Source organism: Heptranchias perlo, chromosome 16, assembly GCF_035084215.1.
Source record: "Heptranchias perlo isolate sHepPer1 chromosome 16, sHepPer1.hap1, whole genome shotgun sequence".
NCBI classification, from domain to species: Eukaryota; Metazoa; Chordata; class Chondrichthyes; order Hexanchiformes; family Hexanchidae; genus Heptranchias; species Heptranchias perlo.
The window spans coordinates 48,917,863-48,933,792 of record NC_090340.1 but is presented as its reverse complement, the minus strand read 5'-3'; the positions used below and the strand labels follow the sequence as shown (position 1 = coordinate 48,933,792).

Here is a 15,930-nt window from a genome sequence, read left to right as displayed (position 1 = left end):
TCATTCTTTTGGCGCATTTCAGTGAGACTAATAATTTGGCCCTAAATGGGAAATGCTTTCCCGTCACAGAGTTGCTTGGTCCAAGATCAAAAAATTGTTAAACAAGACCCTTGTTTTAGATGGTCTTTTGAAGCAGTGTTATTTTATTCAATACTCAAATGTAACTTGTGCAAAAAACCTCAAAATGGCTTCCATATAACACACTACAATTTGACATAGAAATCCCATTTTGAGCTGTTCTCCATACAGTTAATTTCAGGATTCTCTAATTCTGTAATTTAATATCCTGCGGTCAAGTTATATTCAATTTTGTACGAAAGAGCAAATGAAACTCTTCCATTTTATAAATATTACTTATTTTCATGCCAAGGAAAATTAAACTGCAATTCCATCAGGGTATATTTCACTCTGGTTGTCGCCAAACTGTGAACCAACTACATTGCAACACTGCCAATAATAACAGGGAAGAAAATGAGAAATGTAATCCTTGGCCTCTTCAGCATTACTTTATTCTGTCTTGTCCACCTACATATACTCCACAAATGAACATACTGACTACTTCTCTAGCACGGTTTCCCTTGTTAAACATGATACAGCAAGATTTAAGTATCCACTTCACAATTACTTCAAATCTGATTATAGTATAAACTAACTATAAAACTTATAACTATAAAAATATATAGAAGAGTCACAGCAATCCCACTCTGTGATTGTGCTTCTTTTTACTGTCATTGTCAGTCATATTTTTCTTTTGTTTCAACATAGGAACATATGAATTGCTAGACAAAAAAAGACCAAGGTCCATTTAGTTCATCTTCTATCATCCTGGTAGTCACATGATACAATGATAATGGAGTTGTTGACTTATCATGGTAATCAATCTCTATCAATTAGTCTACAACAGACCCAGTCATGACACAAGGAAAACCCCAGTGGTGGAGAACTTTGGGCTCCAGGGGTCCAAAGTCACCAGTTCCTTCCAAGCATGCTGAACTTACCATATGTCATATCTCAAATCACTCATATACTGTATCCCAAATTTGGATCAGTTTTAGTCAATAAGGACATTTGTAATGTGTATAGTTTTGATTTGGTAAGTTGGAAAGGAGATTGGCAATTGCAACACATTGATTTCTTCTGCCATAGCCAATTATTTACAGTGTCAGACTAGCAGGTGCATGATCCTCCTTTCACTAAGGATATTACCCAATATATGAACACAACACCTGTAGAAAAGAATATGTGTCTTTGGCATGAAACAAGGTAAAAGGTTCTGCTTCTGTTTCCAATCTTCCCAATGGTCCTGGTTTGGCCATTGTTGTGAACATGGCACATTTATATTCTGAAGTTCACATATTGTTGCGATTTTTGACTGCTCCATGGGATCTGGCTCTATATCTGTTCTTCTCCACTGGGGTTGTCCCAAACCATTGCATTTTTCCTTTGCACTTATGTATGACTCTGAGTGTATCTGATTTTGGCTTATAGGGGCATGTTCAGCCTTCCAACCATCAAGTTACCTGAGCCAGCCTTTGAATTATGACTAAAAGAATGCTCTGAACTATGCAAAGTAAACTACGGTTTTCATTACAAACACTTTTTAGGAAGCAAAATTTTACTAGATATAGAATCCTTATAGGATTGCACAGCAGGTTTTACATCAGCATCATTTAAAATACACTAGTAAATTGCATGTAGCATTGCCCATGGTCAGTTAAAGATTTTTCTAAATTACAAAATGGTGAGACACTTCATAAACTCACTCTACAGAGCCACCTAGTGGCAAGAGCCTGCCACAAGTGACCATGAAGCTGTCGAATTGTTGTAACAATCCAACTGGTTCACCAACGTTCTTTAGGGAATTAAACCTGCCATCTTTACCCGGTCTGACCTATACGTCATTCCAGTCCCACGTCAACATGGTTTCCTCTTAATTGCCCTCTGAAGTGGCCTAGCAAGCCACTCACTTGCATCAAACCACTACAAAGGACTGCAGTGGTTCAAGGAGAAGGCCCACCACCACCCTCTCAAGGGCAACTAGGGATGGACAATAAATGCCAGCCTTGCCAGCGATGCCCATATCTCAAGAATTAATAATTTTAAAAAATATCTTCACTGTTGACAGCAAAATTAAGTGGGAAATGTTGTCATAGCAATTTACAAGGATAAATGTTAACAGAAAAGCAGGACCAAAAATTGTGACACTAGGAAGTAAGGTTTGTGGGCAAGAAGCGCCTGCACTTTGCAAAATTTTTAATAATATATATAGATTTCATGCAACAGATGTTCTGTTTTCTACCAGGAGGAAGTAATTCTGCATTCATCTTACAATGCTGTCAAATAACCGGTAACCCTGAATTCAGTGACAGTGCTGTAAATGAGAACTGGGCTGCATGCGCTCGGGGTTCCCAATCGCTACATGACATGGTGGGTGGTGATGGGGGGAAAGGAGCACTCCCAGAAGTAACAGAATCCCCATCAGCACTATAAACATTTCTGCTGCAGCCAGAGGCCACCATCTTTTCTGGCTACGAAACCTTGGAAATCTGTTCAAACCAAATACCGTTTTTGAGTGATTTGTTCTGTGGTAAATTAAAAGTATGCATGATATGATTACTCCTCCAATTGCTATCAGATCACAGGCTGCATTTTAAATTTTCTATAGTAATAACAGTTCAGACTAAAGGACATGTGCCAAAAGAAATGGACCGGAAGAATCCTAATATTTCTCAATCTGCAAGGTATTAAAATATGGGGCATTAACATCTCTGGGTATAAGTGATAAGATTAAATGGGAACACACCATATTGTGCTTGAGGATTCTCTGAACCACAGGTGTGAACACTTCTATGACAACCATCGATCGAGGTCGCTCTCTGCAGTGCTGAAAAAGAAAACACATTTCAAGCTTGTTTTGCATGGAGGAATAAATCATGGAATCATACCTAACAGATGGAGGCCATTCAGCCCATCGTACCTATGCTGGCTCTTTGAAAAAGCTATCAAATTAGCCTGCAAATGTTTTCTTTTCAAGTGTATACCCAATTCTCTTTTGAAAATTACTATTGAATCTGCTTCCATCACCCTTTCAGGCAGTCCATTTCAGATCATAACAACTCGTTGTGTAAAAAAAATTCTCATCTCCCTTCTGGTTCTTTTGCCAATTATCTTAAATCTATGTCCTCTGGTGACAGACCCTCCTGCCAATGGAAACAATTTCTCCTTATTTATTCTGACAAAACTGTTCATAATTTTGAATACCTATTAAACCTCTCCTTAACCTTCTCTGCTCTAAGGAGGACAACCCCAGATTCTCTAGTCCCCCCACGTCTAGAATCTCCAACAGAATCCTTTGAATTGTATTTGCTAATGATTAATAATGTAGGGATGGTTACTAAGATTGGTCTTTGCATTTGCAAAATGATGTATATTTTCATATGATTTGCTTTAATTAGCAGCTGAACCCTCTACAAAGCACAATACGTAGTTTACTTCAATATGACCTGCAGCAAATGCAAATTTGAATTGAACTGTGTTGCACAAGAACTGTTCCAGCCTCCATCCCCATCCCTCCCAGCACACACGGACATACATAAAAAATTACAGATAAGTACCTTGCAGAAAAATTCACAGAGATCTGGAGGGGGATGGTTGTTTTCCAGCAAAGGTGCTATTGCCTAAGGGGAAGAAATGAGACACTTCAAATTATTCCACAATCCTGTTTTGGCAAATTGATTTATCCTTAATCAAATATATTTGTTATTGGTTTAAAAATGAAAATATCCAGGGGAATAATCTCTGCTCAGTGTAATTCCCTCACCATCTCTCTCCTAAATCTATGTACTTATAATTATATTTAAGGAATCTTACAACACCAGGTTATAGTCCAACAAATTTATTTTAAAATCACAAGCTTTCGGAGATTATCTCCTTCGTCAGATGAATGAAGGAGATCTGACGAAGGAGATAATCTCCGAAAGCTTGTGATTTTAAAATAAATTTGTTGGACTATAACCTGGTGTTGTAAGATTCCTTACATTTGTCCACCCCAGTCCATCACCGGCATCTCCACATTATAATTATATTGATTATCTTGTTGTAAATAACCTCAATGTGGCTGATATTTTGCATTCTGCTTCCTTCCGGTAACACAAATTACAGCAGTAGGCCACAAATATTTTTTATCCCAGTTTTGTATCCCAGTTACCCCACCAACATTGCAGAGATCACTGGTAACTACTCCCTTAGATGTTCCTTCCAGTTAAGAGCTGAGTGGAAAGAATCCAAGCCCCTAGTGTCAGATCTACCACATCAGTATCCATTAGTGAACCAGGCTGGCTGGTTGATCATCAACAATGCTCTGAAGTGGACCTGCCTGTCTCCAATATTAGATTCACCAGCAGCTGACTCCCTCAATGCAACCAAAACACGGTAGGCATCAAGTGTGTGTCACCAGGTACAAGAGATAAATTTATACGAGAATGTGGAGGTGAATGGGGCAAGTGTCCAATTGGATTGTTCACACTGCAGTTATCCAAGTGACATTGTCCACATGCCTGCATTATAATAAATATATTAATTTAAATGATTGACAGGCTGGCTGCTGACAGGAGCTGCAATGCCGAGGGGAGGGGGGTGGGGAAGAGAAAGAGGGAGAGCGAGACGTTATCCGGCACTGGAATAGAAGATCCGGGGGGCGTGGGTGAGGGGAGGGAAAGAGGAAGATCGGGGGGGTGCGGGAAGAGGGGGAGAAGGGAAAAGGGGAAGATCGGGGGGCGGGAAGAGGGGGAGATCGGAGAGGGACATCGGAGGCTGAGAGGGACATTGGAGAGGGAGACATCAGGGGCTGGTTTCACCAGGCGTGAATCGGAAACAGTGGGAAAGCCGCCCAGGTAAGTTAAAAATCGTTCCAACTATCGAATGTCACAAGTAAAGTACCTCAAGTACCTCAAAGAGGTACATTTGGTTTTTTAACTATCATCCCGCCGGCTTTAATTGCTGGTGGGACTTCCGGATTCGGGATGTGCGTGTGCACACAGGTGCGTCTGCGGGGAACTCGGAAGTCGGTGGGTTGGAGACAGCTTCCGAACCCGCTCTGCATTTTTGTAATTTTCAGAGCACCCCCACCCCCACCCCCACTGCACCCGCAATTTAAGTTTAAAATTGAGCCCATCATGTCATATTGAAACATCTCAAAGCACTTCACACAAGGAGTTACCTTTAAAGTGCAGTGACTGTTATGTAGGCAAATGCAGCAGCCATTCTGCAACAGCAGTGTCCCACAAACAGCTTTGTAACTCTGCTGCAGATTTCTGTACCTGACATTGTATGAGTGAAAATGGAAAGCACTCAGCCAGAGGTGTGGACACCTTTCAAAATATAATTACTGCCTCACACACTTTCTCGATTCCCCCACTGCCTCTGTGTGGTTAGCTTGCTTGTCTGACATTGAGTTCTGGATGAACCACCATTTACTCCAATTGAACGTTGGGAAGACCAAAGCCATTGTCTTCAGCCTCTGCTACAAACTCCATTCCCTTGTCACCAATTCTATCCCCTCCCCAGTCATGTCTTAGGTTGAAACAGACTCGGTGTCCTATTTGACCCCAAGCTGAACTTCCGAATCCATATCCTCTCCATCAGAAACACTGGCTCCTTTAGATGAAGCCATCTCAATAGTAATGGCACAATTTTGGCTTTTTTAAAAACATTTTGAGTTTTCACTTCCGAGTGACTATTGGCAGTAAAATGTCTGAAAAATACTGTTTCAAATAGACATAATAGGCGCTCTAAACAACTACCTCTGTGCATTGTTTAATTTTGCCAAAGTATTAGAAAATGTGACAGAACCTCTGAATGTGGTAAAGCAAGTAGGATTAACTGGAAATTCAGCAGAGCCACTGATCAGCATGATGTATATGACGATTAGCAAACGCAAGTACATTGAAGGGATATGACATACATACTGGATTTTACAGAAGTTCAAACAGGTCAGCAATAATCCTAGGCTCCCACATTCTCACACTGCTCTGAATGGGTCACTCAAATTAACCTCAAGTAGTTTACACACATCTATTTGGCTATAATTACTAAATTAAATATTTGCACATATTGTTTTCTGTCTTGTTTTGGTCAAAAGCCTACTCTTGTAGCAGGACTGTGATAAAGGAACAAATTCAACAGATTGGTGGTCCAGGCGTAAAACTTCATCGGACAGGAGAACAGATTGGACAATAGGCGTGGAGGTCAGCGCACCCAATCAGTATCCTTAACGATTACCCATTCATTAAAATAATAACCGGAAAATTGGGAGGACTAAGAAATGGGTGCACTGACCCTCCATGCCCAGATAGTCCTCCTATCTTGCTGGGAGTGCTAACTTGTAAAATATACCCCAAACTTGTATCAGAGGTTTCTGCAGCTCCTATGCTTCATCTGAAGACAACTCATAAATAGAGACTCACCACTATGATATTTTCATGCTCCTGAGTCGTTAGGTTGAGGTTCTGGAAGGAGATACAAAAATAATGAAATTCAAAAAAACAGCTTAATTATGATAACATTTTTATTTTAAAAATCACATTTGTTATACCTAGCAAATAACAGTTGATTTAACTTAACCAGCTCTAGACTCAGGACAATATCAGATGATGGCGTGATTGTAGTTGAGTAAAGGTAGAGCAGACTGCAGCAAATGACTTTGAAATATTGTGTGCAATAGCCATTTTAATAGAGAATATCAGTATATTTTATTATTATTATGATGCACAATTGCATATTCATTAATAGAACACATTGCAGATATCATGAGTTATTATTAAATACTGGTTTCCTTCTCCCAGTGTTTACCTGGTAACAAATAATATAAATTAAAAATTGAATGGATTCCTCTCAGCCTCCTTCATCCCATTCATTTGAGAAATGTGCAGACAATTATGTTTGCAGTCGTCGCTGAGAAGATCGAGGCCATATGGGTTGAGCTAAGAAATAAAAAAGGGGCAGTCACATGACTAGGAGTGTACTATAGATCCCCAGATAGCGAAAGGGAGATAGAAGAACAAATATGTAGGCAAATTTCTGAGTGCAAAAATAAGAGGGCAATAATAGTCGGGAACTTCAACTACCCTAACATCAACTGGGATTCAAACAGTGTGAGGGGCACAGAGGGCGCAAAATTCTTGATCAGTGTCCAGGATAACATTTTTAGCCAGCACGTGACAAGCCCAACAAGAGGGGATGCAATTCTAGATTTAGTTCTGGGAAATAAAGATGGGCAAGTGGGTGAAGTGCCAGTGGGTGACCATATGGGGGATAGTGACCACAATTCAGTTAGTTTTAGCATTATTATGGAAAAGGACAGAGTTAAATCAGGAGTAAACGTTTTAAATTGAGGGAAGGCAAATTTTACAGAACTAAGAGGTGATTTGGCAGAAGTGGACTGGACACAACAACTTGAGGAGAAATCAGTGGCAAGCCAGTGGGAGGCACTAAAAAGTGAAATTCTACGGGTACAATGCAGACACGTCCCCTCAAAGAAAAAGGGTGGCACTGCCAAATTTAGAGCCCCCTGGTTGTCTAGAAGTATACGGGGCAAGATAAAGCAAAAAAAGAAAGCTTATGACTGTCACAGAAAACTAAATACTGCAGAAAGCCTAGAGGAGTACAGAAAGTACAGGGATAACATAAAAAAGAAAATAACGACAGCAAAGAGAGGGCATGAAAAAAATATTAGCTAGTAAGATTAAAGAAAACCCAAAGATGTTTTATCAGTACATTAAGAACAAGAGGATAGCTAAGGAAAAGGTGGGACCTATCAGGGATGATAAGGTTATCTTGTGTGTAGAAGCAGAGGATGTGGGTAGGGTTTTAAATGAATATTTTGTCTCCATATTCACAAAGGAAAGGGATGATCCGGACGTAGTAGTTAAAGAGGAGAGGTGTGAAATATTGGATAAGGTAAACATAACGAGAGAGGAAGTACTAGAGGGACTGGAATCCTTGAAAGTTGATAAGTCACCAGGGCAGGATGGATTGTTTCCTAGGTTATTGAAGGAAGCCAGGGAGGAAATAGTGGATGCTCTGAGGATCGTTTTCCAATCCTCACTAGATACAGGGGAGATACTGGAGGACTGGAAGACTGCAAACGTAGTACCATTGTTTAAAAAGGGTACGAGGGAAAGGCCGAACAATTATAGACCGGTCAGTCTTACCTCGGTGGTGGGCAAACTATTAGAATCAATACTGAGAGATAGGATAAACTGTCACTTGGAAAGGCATGGTTTAATCAGGGCTTGTCAGCATGGATTTGTTCAGGGAAGGTCATGCCTTACAAATCTGATTGAATTCTTTGAGGAAGTGACAAGGAGGATTGATGAGGATAGTGCAGTGGATGTTGTCTAAATGGATTTTAGTAAGGCATTTGACAAGGTCCCACATGACAGACTGGTCAGAAAGATAAGATAAAAGCCCATGGGATACAGGGAAATGTGGCGTATTGGATCCAAAATTGGCTCAGTAACAGGAAACAAAGGGTAAAAGTCGATGGATGTCTTTGCGAATGGAAATCCGTTTCCAGTGGTGTGCCACAGGGCTCAGTGTTGGGTCCCTTGCTGTTTGTAGTATATATTAATGATTTGGACTTGAATGTAGGGGGCATGATTGGCAAATTTGCAGACAAAACAAAAATTGGCCGTGTAGTTGATAGTGAAGAGGATAGCTGTAGACTCCAAGAAGATATCAATGGGTTGGTGGAGAGGGCGGAAAAGTGACAAATGCAGTTCAATCCGGAGAAGTGTGAGGTAATGCACTTAGGGAGGGCAAACAGTAAAAGGGAATACGCAGTAAAAGGGAATATATTGAGGGGTAGAGGAATTGAGAGACCTTGGAGTGTATGTGTACAGGTCCCTGAAGGTGGCAGTACAGGTAGATAAGGTTGTGAAGAAGGCATACGGAATGCTCTCCGTTATTAGCCGAGGTATAGAATACAAAAGCAGGGATGTAATGATGGAACTGTATAAAACGCTGATAAGGCCACAGCTGGAGTATTGTGTGCAGTTCTGGTCACCACATTACAGGAAGGACGTAATTGCTCTGGAGAGAGTGCAGAGAAGATTTACAAGAATGTTGCCAGGGCTTGAAAATTGCAGCTATGAGGAGAGATTGGATAAGCTGGGTTTGTTTTCCTTGGAGCAGAGGTGGCTGAGGGGAGACTTGATTGAGGTGTACAAAATTATGAGGGGCCCAGATAGAGTAGACAGGAAGTACCTGTTTCCTCTAGCGGAGAGTTCAAGAACTACAGGACATAGATTTAAGCTGATTGGCGGAAGGATTAGAGGGGACATGAGGGAAAACCTTTTTACCCAGAGGGTGGTGGGCGTATGGAATTCGCTGCCTGAATTGGTGGTAGAGGCAGGGACCCTCAACTCTTTTAAAAAGTACCTGGACCTGCACCTAAAGTGCTGTAAGCTGCAGGGCTACGGACCGGGTGCTGGAAGGTGGGATTGGAATGGGCACCGGGTTGTTCTTCGAGCCGGCGCAGACACGGTGGGCCGAATGGCCCCCTTCTGTGCTGTATCTTTTCTGTGGTTCTATCTTTAATATTCAAGGAGTTAAATCAGCTGCATAGCATTGATTTTGCTCAGGATACAGTTGGAATATTACCACTATAGATGTTATACATTCTCAAGTGGAACATATGGGACCAACTAACATGACCATTAAGGGTGATGGAGGAGACTCACATTATGCAGAATACAAAATACTTACGAAGAGTTACATTATGGGAATGTAATTTCCAAAGTAGGAGAGAAGGAAAAGAGAAAGAATAGCAAACAAAGACAAAGAAAGAGAAAGAAAAAAGTCAAATGAAAGAATGCAAAGTTAGAACTTTCACATATATAATTATTAATTACCATAAAATTAAAACAAAAACGCAATTCAGTTGAAGAAAATAAAGAAGCTTTTATTGTGAGAATACGAAAGTGAAAACAAGCCCTCCGTTTTCGTTAAATCAATTTTTATAATGGGACTCCTTTTTAAACCTTCCATCTAATCTTAGTGGGAAGCCTTGGCTGAGCACTAGGTGTGATGGATGCACAAGTCCAACAAAAATGTGGGAGACATTGGTCAACTATTCACTAGGCTGGCGGATAGGATGCCAAGTATGAAATGAAGAATCTTGCATTTGGAATATACAAATATTGCATTATTTTGCAACCCTCCCCTCCTAAACTGGGCAGAATGCGGAACATCGAAGGAAGTGCAGGATTGCATATGAGCTTTTTTGTACACAACTGGAGGTAGATATATACTACAATTAGAAATAGAGGGGGAGAGAACTTAAAGTAAAAACAAAGTCACCCACTAGGAGCAATATTGATAAAATTAATGTAATGCAATGCTAATATGAGCAATATTCAGTGCAAAATCGAAAGTCATTAATATCATCTTGCAGAACTGTGGGCATATTTCTATCAATGTCACCTACAAATATAGGCTAAGAGTAAGAAAAAATGTTCTTATGATGTGTGATGCTTGTTACTCTAATGCACTCTATACATTGCTCTATAATAGTAGGTTCTCAGTGACACAATGTTGCAACCACAAGACAAGACAATGCTGAACTTTTTGAAATATACAGGAATATATAGGTTATAAAATATATCTTTACTATATATATATATAGTAAAGATATATATATTCACCTTAAAAAATTGAGAACTCCCATGCTCTTCTTCAAATACTGCAATTATACTGCAATTTCTGAATTATTGCAATGTGAAACTATATTGTATCAGTGCAGAAACTGTGGTACAATTGTGCTTCAAAGTAATTTATTTGCAGGCAATTTGAATGTTGGCCACCAATACAAGACATCCTTGAGCAGACAGTCTCGCATATATTCACCCAGCTGTAATATAGCTCGAAATGATCCTAAGTAATTTTATGAAGCTTTAAAATAAAACTTCAAATAGTTCCTCGGTGGTCTGTTGGAGTGACATTACATTTAAAGGTAATTTTCCTGGGTCCCGTTTGCCTTGGTGCTAGACAGGCGTAGGCCCACCAGTAGTTCCTGTCCCAAGCTATTAACATGTCCAGGGCCATCTGCAGCGCAGGCTCATTCACCCCTGGCAGAAAGGGCATGAAATTTAAGCAGCCAGAAGGCCCTGATTAGCTCTGACCATCCTGGAAGGGATGAAGAAATCAACAGGGCCTCTTACCTTCCTGTCTTTGACCAGTCTGCAGCACCCCCAGCTGGTGAAGATCCTGGGTCAGGCCATAGCATCATGTTTCACTAGGCCTGGGTGCTCAGTGAGCGTTGCAGTAGGAAAATAAGTCAGGAGGCTGGGAACACTCCTCCCGTCTCATTTGCATTTCAGTGATGGGTCTGCAATTTCTGCAGGTGCAGGTCCAGCTTCAGCCCCCACAAGGGAAGCCTCAGAAATTCCAGGGCAACTGAAATGGGACAGCAAAAGAGGTCCCTGCTCTCTTTTCCTGACCTTTACAATGGAGAAATGGGCATTCCCCAGGGGCAAGGGGCAGGAAATTTTGACATTTAATGTTGGTAAAGAGTTAACAAGACAGTCATTTCAATCCCTTCACCAGCACTGATGACTCTCACATACTAAAACAGGCATCAGAAATTCATTACCAGAGTCTATAATTAAGGATAGAGTGACTGAAAAACCTTAAAAATTTTCAGCTGATCAGAGAAAGTCAGCATGGATTTGTAAAGGGTAGGTCATGCCTGACAAACCAGATTTCATTTTTTGAAGAGGTGACTAAAATAGTGGACAGGGGAATGTCTATGGATGTTGTTTATATGGGCTTCCAGAAGGCATTCGATAACATCCCTCATAAGAGACTGTTAGCTAAAGTTGAAGCTCATGGTTTTGAGGGCAAATTATTGACCTGGTTAGGAAATTGGGTGAGTAGCAGGAGACTGAGAGTAGGGATAATGGACAGGTACTCAAATTGGCAGGATGTGACTAGTAGTGTCCCACAGGGATCTGTGTTGAGACCTCAACTATTCACTGTATTCATTAACAATTTAGATGATATGATAGAGAGGCACATATCCAAGTTTGCCAATAACACAAAGATAGGCAGCATTGTAAGCAATGTAGATGGAAGCATAAAATTACAGAGAGAGATTACTAGATTATGTAAATAGGCAAAACTTTGGCAAATGGATTTCAGTGTAGGCAAGTGTGAGGTCATCCACTTTGGACCTAAAAAGGATAGATCAGATTACTTTCTAAATGGTGAAAAGCTCGAAACAGTGGAGGTCCAAACAGACTTAGGGGTCCATGTACATAGATCATTAAAATATCACGGACAAGTACAGAAAATAAACAAAAAGGCTAATGGAATGCTGACCTTTATGTCTAGAGGACTAGAATACAAGGGGATAGAAGTTATGCTACCGCTATACAAAGCCCTCGTTAGACCACACCTGGAGTATGGTGTTCAGTTCTGGGCATTGCACCTTAAGAAGGATATATTGGCCTTGAAGGGAGTGCAGCGTAGATTTACTAGAATGATACCTGGACTCCAAGGGTTAACTTACGAGGAGAGAATACACAAACTAGGGTTGTATTCTCTGGAATTCAGAAGATTAAGGGGAACTGATTGGGTAAAGAGAAACTATTTTCACTGGTTGGCCTAAAAATTAGAGCCAAGACTTTCAGGAGTGAAGTTAGGAAACACTTCAACATGCAAAGGGTGGTTGAAGTTTGGAATTCTCTTCTGCAAACGGCAGTTGATGCTAGCTCAATTATTAGCTTTAAATCTGAGATTGACAGATTTTTATTAACCAAAGGTATTAAGGGATATGGGGCTAAGGCAGGTGTATGGAGTTAGGACACAGGTCAGCCATGATCTCATTGAATGACGGAACAGGCTCGAGAAGCTAAATGGCCTACACCTGTTCCTATGTTCCTAAATCACTTTCATTTGAATTTGAATGACTTGAGCCAAAAACTGCCCACTTTTCCAATCTCTAAATCATCTTGACTGACTTTTAGTTGGCTCATACCTCTGAGAGGAGTTTAGAGACGATCTCCAGTGGTGCTTGGTGAATGGAATCATCCTGAAGTGGTGAGAAAAGCGCCATGTCCACCAGAGTCCGAATCTCCTTCAAAACAACCTCCCAGCGACTCGGGTTACTAAGTACCTTTTTGTACTTGTATATCTTTTTCTGAAAGAAAGGAAAAGATAAAAAAAAATGAAAAAAACCGGAAAGCCCTCGAAACTTGAGATGAAGCTGTTAGAAATGGAATTTACAAAGATTTCCATTTAATTTGGCAAGCTATTTGGTCTCATGATTGAGGCCTTAAAACAGGGCATAATTTTCATGGGAAAGGGTTGGACAAACCTGTTTTTGTTTGGGCAGAGGGATGATACAGAGGAGCCATGCAAAATTTTTCTTACAGCACAGTACTGCATTTTGGCACAATTAATGTGTCAAAATGCATTTTGCGCTTGCATAAAACTGAAAAAATTGTTTGCCAAGTAATTTTTTCATACCCCTTTTAAGAATTAAAGACTGTCCTGTGCAGGAGGAGGTGCATCCACATCATCCATTAAAATTATTAACCATCTGAATATGTGATCTCCACAGTGAATCTTGTCAAAATGTTAGGGAGTCACCAACGTTACATTGATAAAGTATTGACTTTGAGGATGCACTGGCATTAATATAAACAGAGGGTGAAACCTCAACACAGTACGGGGAGGAGCTTAAACAAACTCAGAGTGCATGGTTAAGCTCTATTCAGAGTAATAGGCTACAACAGCTCACTCTGGCTCTATAATGAACCAGCTGATTTTTGTTAAAGGGAACTTGAACCCTTTGAAAAATATAACATTTGAATAGATTAACAATGTGCAGAACTGTAGCATTGGGAAGAGACCCAGCTTCTCAAGTTGCTTCTCTTTATCAACAAGGGCACCATTGCTTCTCCTTTCCACTGTGAACTATAGATAGAATGACACTGTGACCAGCTTGCGATCCGTGCACAATTTCCCATACATTTTCTCTCATAAATAACCCAATATTTATTATTACAAACGCTTAAGGGGCATATTAATTCTGCCCACCCAGGGGACTTCTCAAGGGCAATTAGGGATGGGCAATAAATGCTGGCCTTGCCAGCGATGCCCACATCCCATGAACGAATAAAAGAAAAAGGACTTATGAATGAGCTCGTAAGCCCCAATAAGGATTTTCATTGTACACCTACTATAGATCTTGCAACAATATACTTAAAAGTATTGATCTTAAGACTATACTAAGGCTGCGAGAGAAACTAAACTCAAAAGGTATTTCTCAATATATGGCTAACCAGGTGATTCAGCCTGACTCAGCTCAGATTTTTCACACCCAGATAAAAATTCCTGATTCTATAGATTTGAACCTTCTAGGCGTTATTTTACAACTAATTTAGTTCTGCTACAGGTCCATTCATGCACAGTTAGATGCAATTCCATGCTTATAACAAGTATAAGCTGCATGTGTTGATACTTCCCTTTCATTATGTTCTAGAATACTTAGCAAAGTGTCTTTTTCAGAATATTTGTGCGCAGGATGTGATGAAACAGATTTGTTCCTCAGAAGCTAAAACCAGTTTCTTCAAATGGTTTCTGATCTTGCAAATGCTGTTCCCGCACAATGGTGTTACAACTGGAATCAACTTCTGCCCATGTTACAATTGTGCTGCCTGGCTGACCTCATAGCTAATGCCAGGCAACCGCTAAACAACCGCTGAATGTGGTTGAGGCTGCTATCCTAGCATTCATTTTATGCTCATAACGATCATACCCGTCACCTAACTGGCACGACTGTTCGAACTGATGAGTTCATCCCCAATAACACATAATCTAAATATTACATGAATAAACCTTTTCTGTTAACCTGTAGGTCTTGATCTGCAGTCCACCTCACACAAATGGCCCATGCCAATACTATTTTGTACAACTGGTATTTTTGAAAATCTTCTGAGTCTGAGAGAAAACACGAAGGGGGTAATTTTATGAGGCCGTCGGATGGAAAATTGTGGGCAGTGCACACCCAAACTTATGATTTGCAATGCCAGTGGGTGAAGCTGCTCACCAGCAGTAGAGCCTTGTAAAATTACCCTTAAATATATACACTTGACCAAATACTAAAAAGGAACATGTGGTTCCTGTTAGCTCTCTGGGTAAATGCATTATATGTGTCGTTCAGAGTCACTATGGAACATTCCAGGTTCAAACCTCAGTCTGTGCTGAGTCTATCAACTTCAACTGAAATAGTGATGGAGGTGCTAAAATTGACCTCAGTGAAACCAGACATTTTAAATTAAATCCCAACTAAACAATGAATCTCTCCATATTAGTTACTGTCTTGCAGTGTTTCTGTGTTTTTCTAAAAGTTGTATGAATCAACAATTTTCTTCAATTTTAAGGCACTTCCAAAATAACCACTGAGAGCAAAGCAATTTTTGTCAATCACTGGGAACAATAGTAACTGTATTTTACATGCCAAAGCACAAAACAAGTATTTTAACTCGTGATGTCTGGTGAGTGAATCTCAAAGTTCTAATTTAAAAGACATTGTTGCTGAACTTTTGCACCTCTGCAACTAAGTTGCAGGAGAGCTGATGAGAAACAGTCACAAATACAACAGCAATTAAGCAGGCCAATTTCCTACCACTTCTCACATCCCTCCGTTGACCGCATAACAGAATCAATTAAAATAAAAGGTGTTTGGAAACTTTACTTCATTTTTCTGCGAATACAAGATTGCCCATTGTCCTTGATACACTTCCTCCACAGCACCATTCTCAAGTCTGTACTATACTTCCTCCACAGCACCATTCACAGGTATGTGCCATACCTCCTCCACAGTACCAGTCTCAGTGCTATACTTGCTGCATTACATTGCTATTT

The 15,930-nt window shown here is 40.3% G+C and overlaps 1 protein-coding gene across 4 annotated transcripts in view; it reads right to left on the bottom strand.

Annotated features, from left to right (window-relative positions):
• The window catches only part of cmip (c-Maf inducing protein), a 208,830-nt gene that overhangs the window by 45,826 nt on the left and 147,074 nt on the right, over positions 1-15,930 (bottom strand). For all 4 annotated transcript variants that reach the window (XM_067998093.1, XM_067998094.1, XM_067998095.1 and 1 more), the window contains exons 4-7: positions 13,037-13,198; positions 6,465-6,506; positions 3,615-3,677; positions 2,804-2,884 (exon numbers count right to left, since the gene is read on the bottom strand). In XM_067998093.1, coding sequence (XP_067854194.1) covers positions 2,804-2,884; positions 3,615-3,677; positions 6,465-6,506; positions 13,037-13,198 — 348 coding nt within the window. The remainder of the gene's footprint in view (positions 1-2,803; positions 2,885-3,614; positions 3,678-6,464; positions 6,507-13,036; positions 13,199-15,930) is intronic.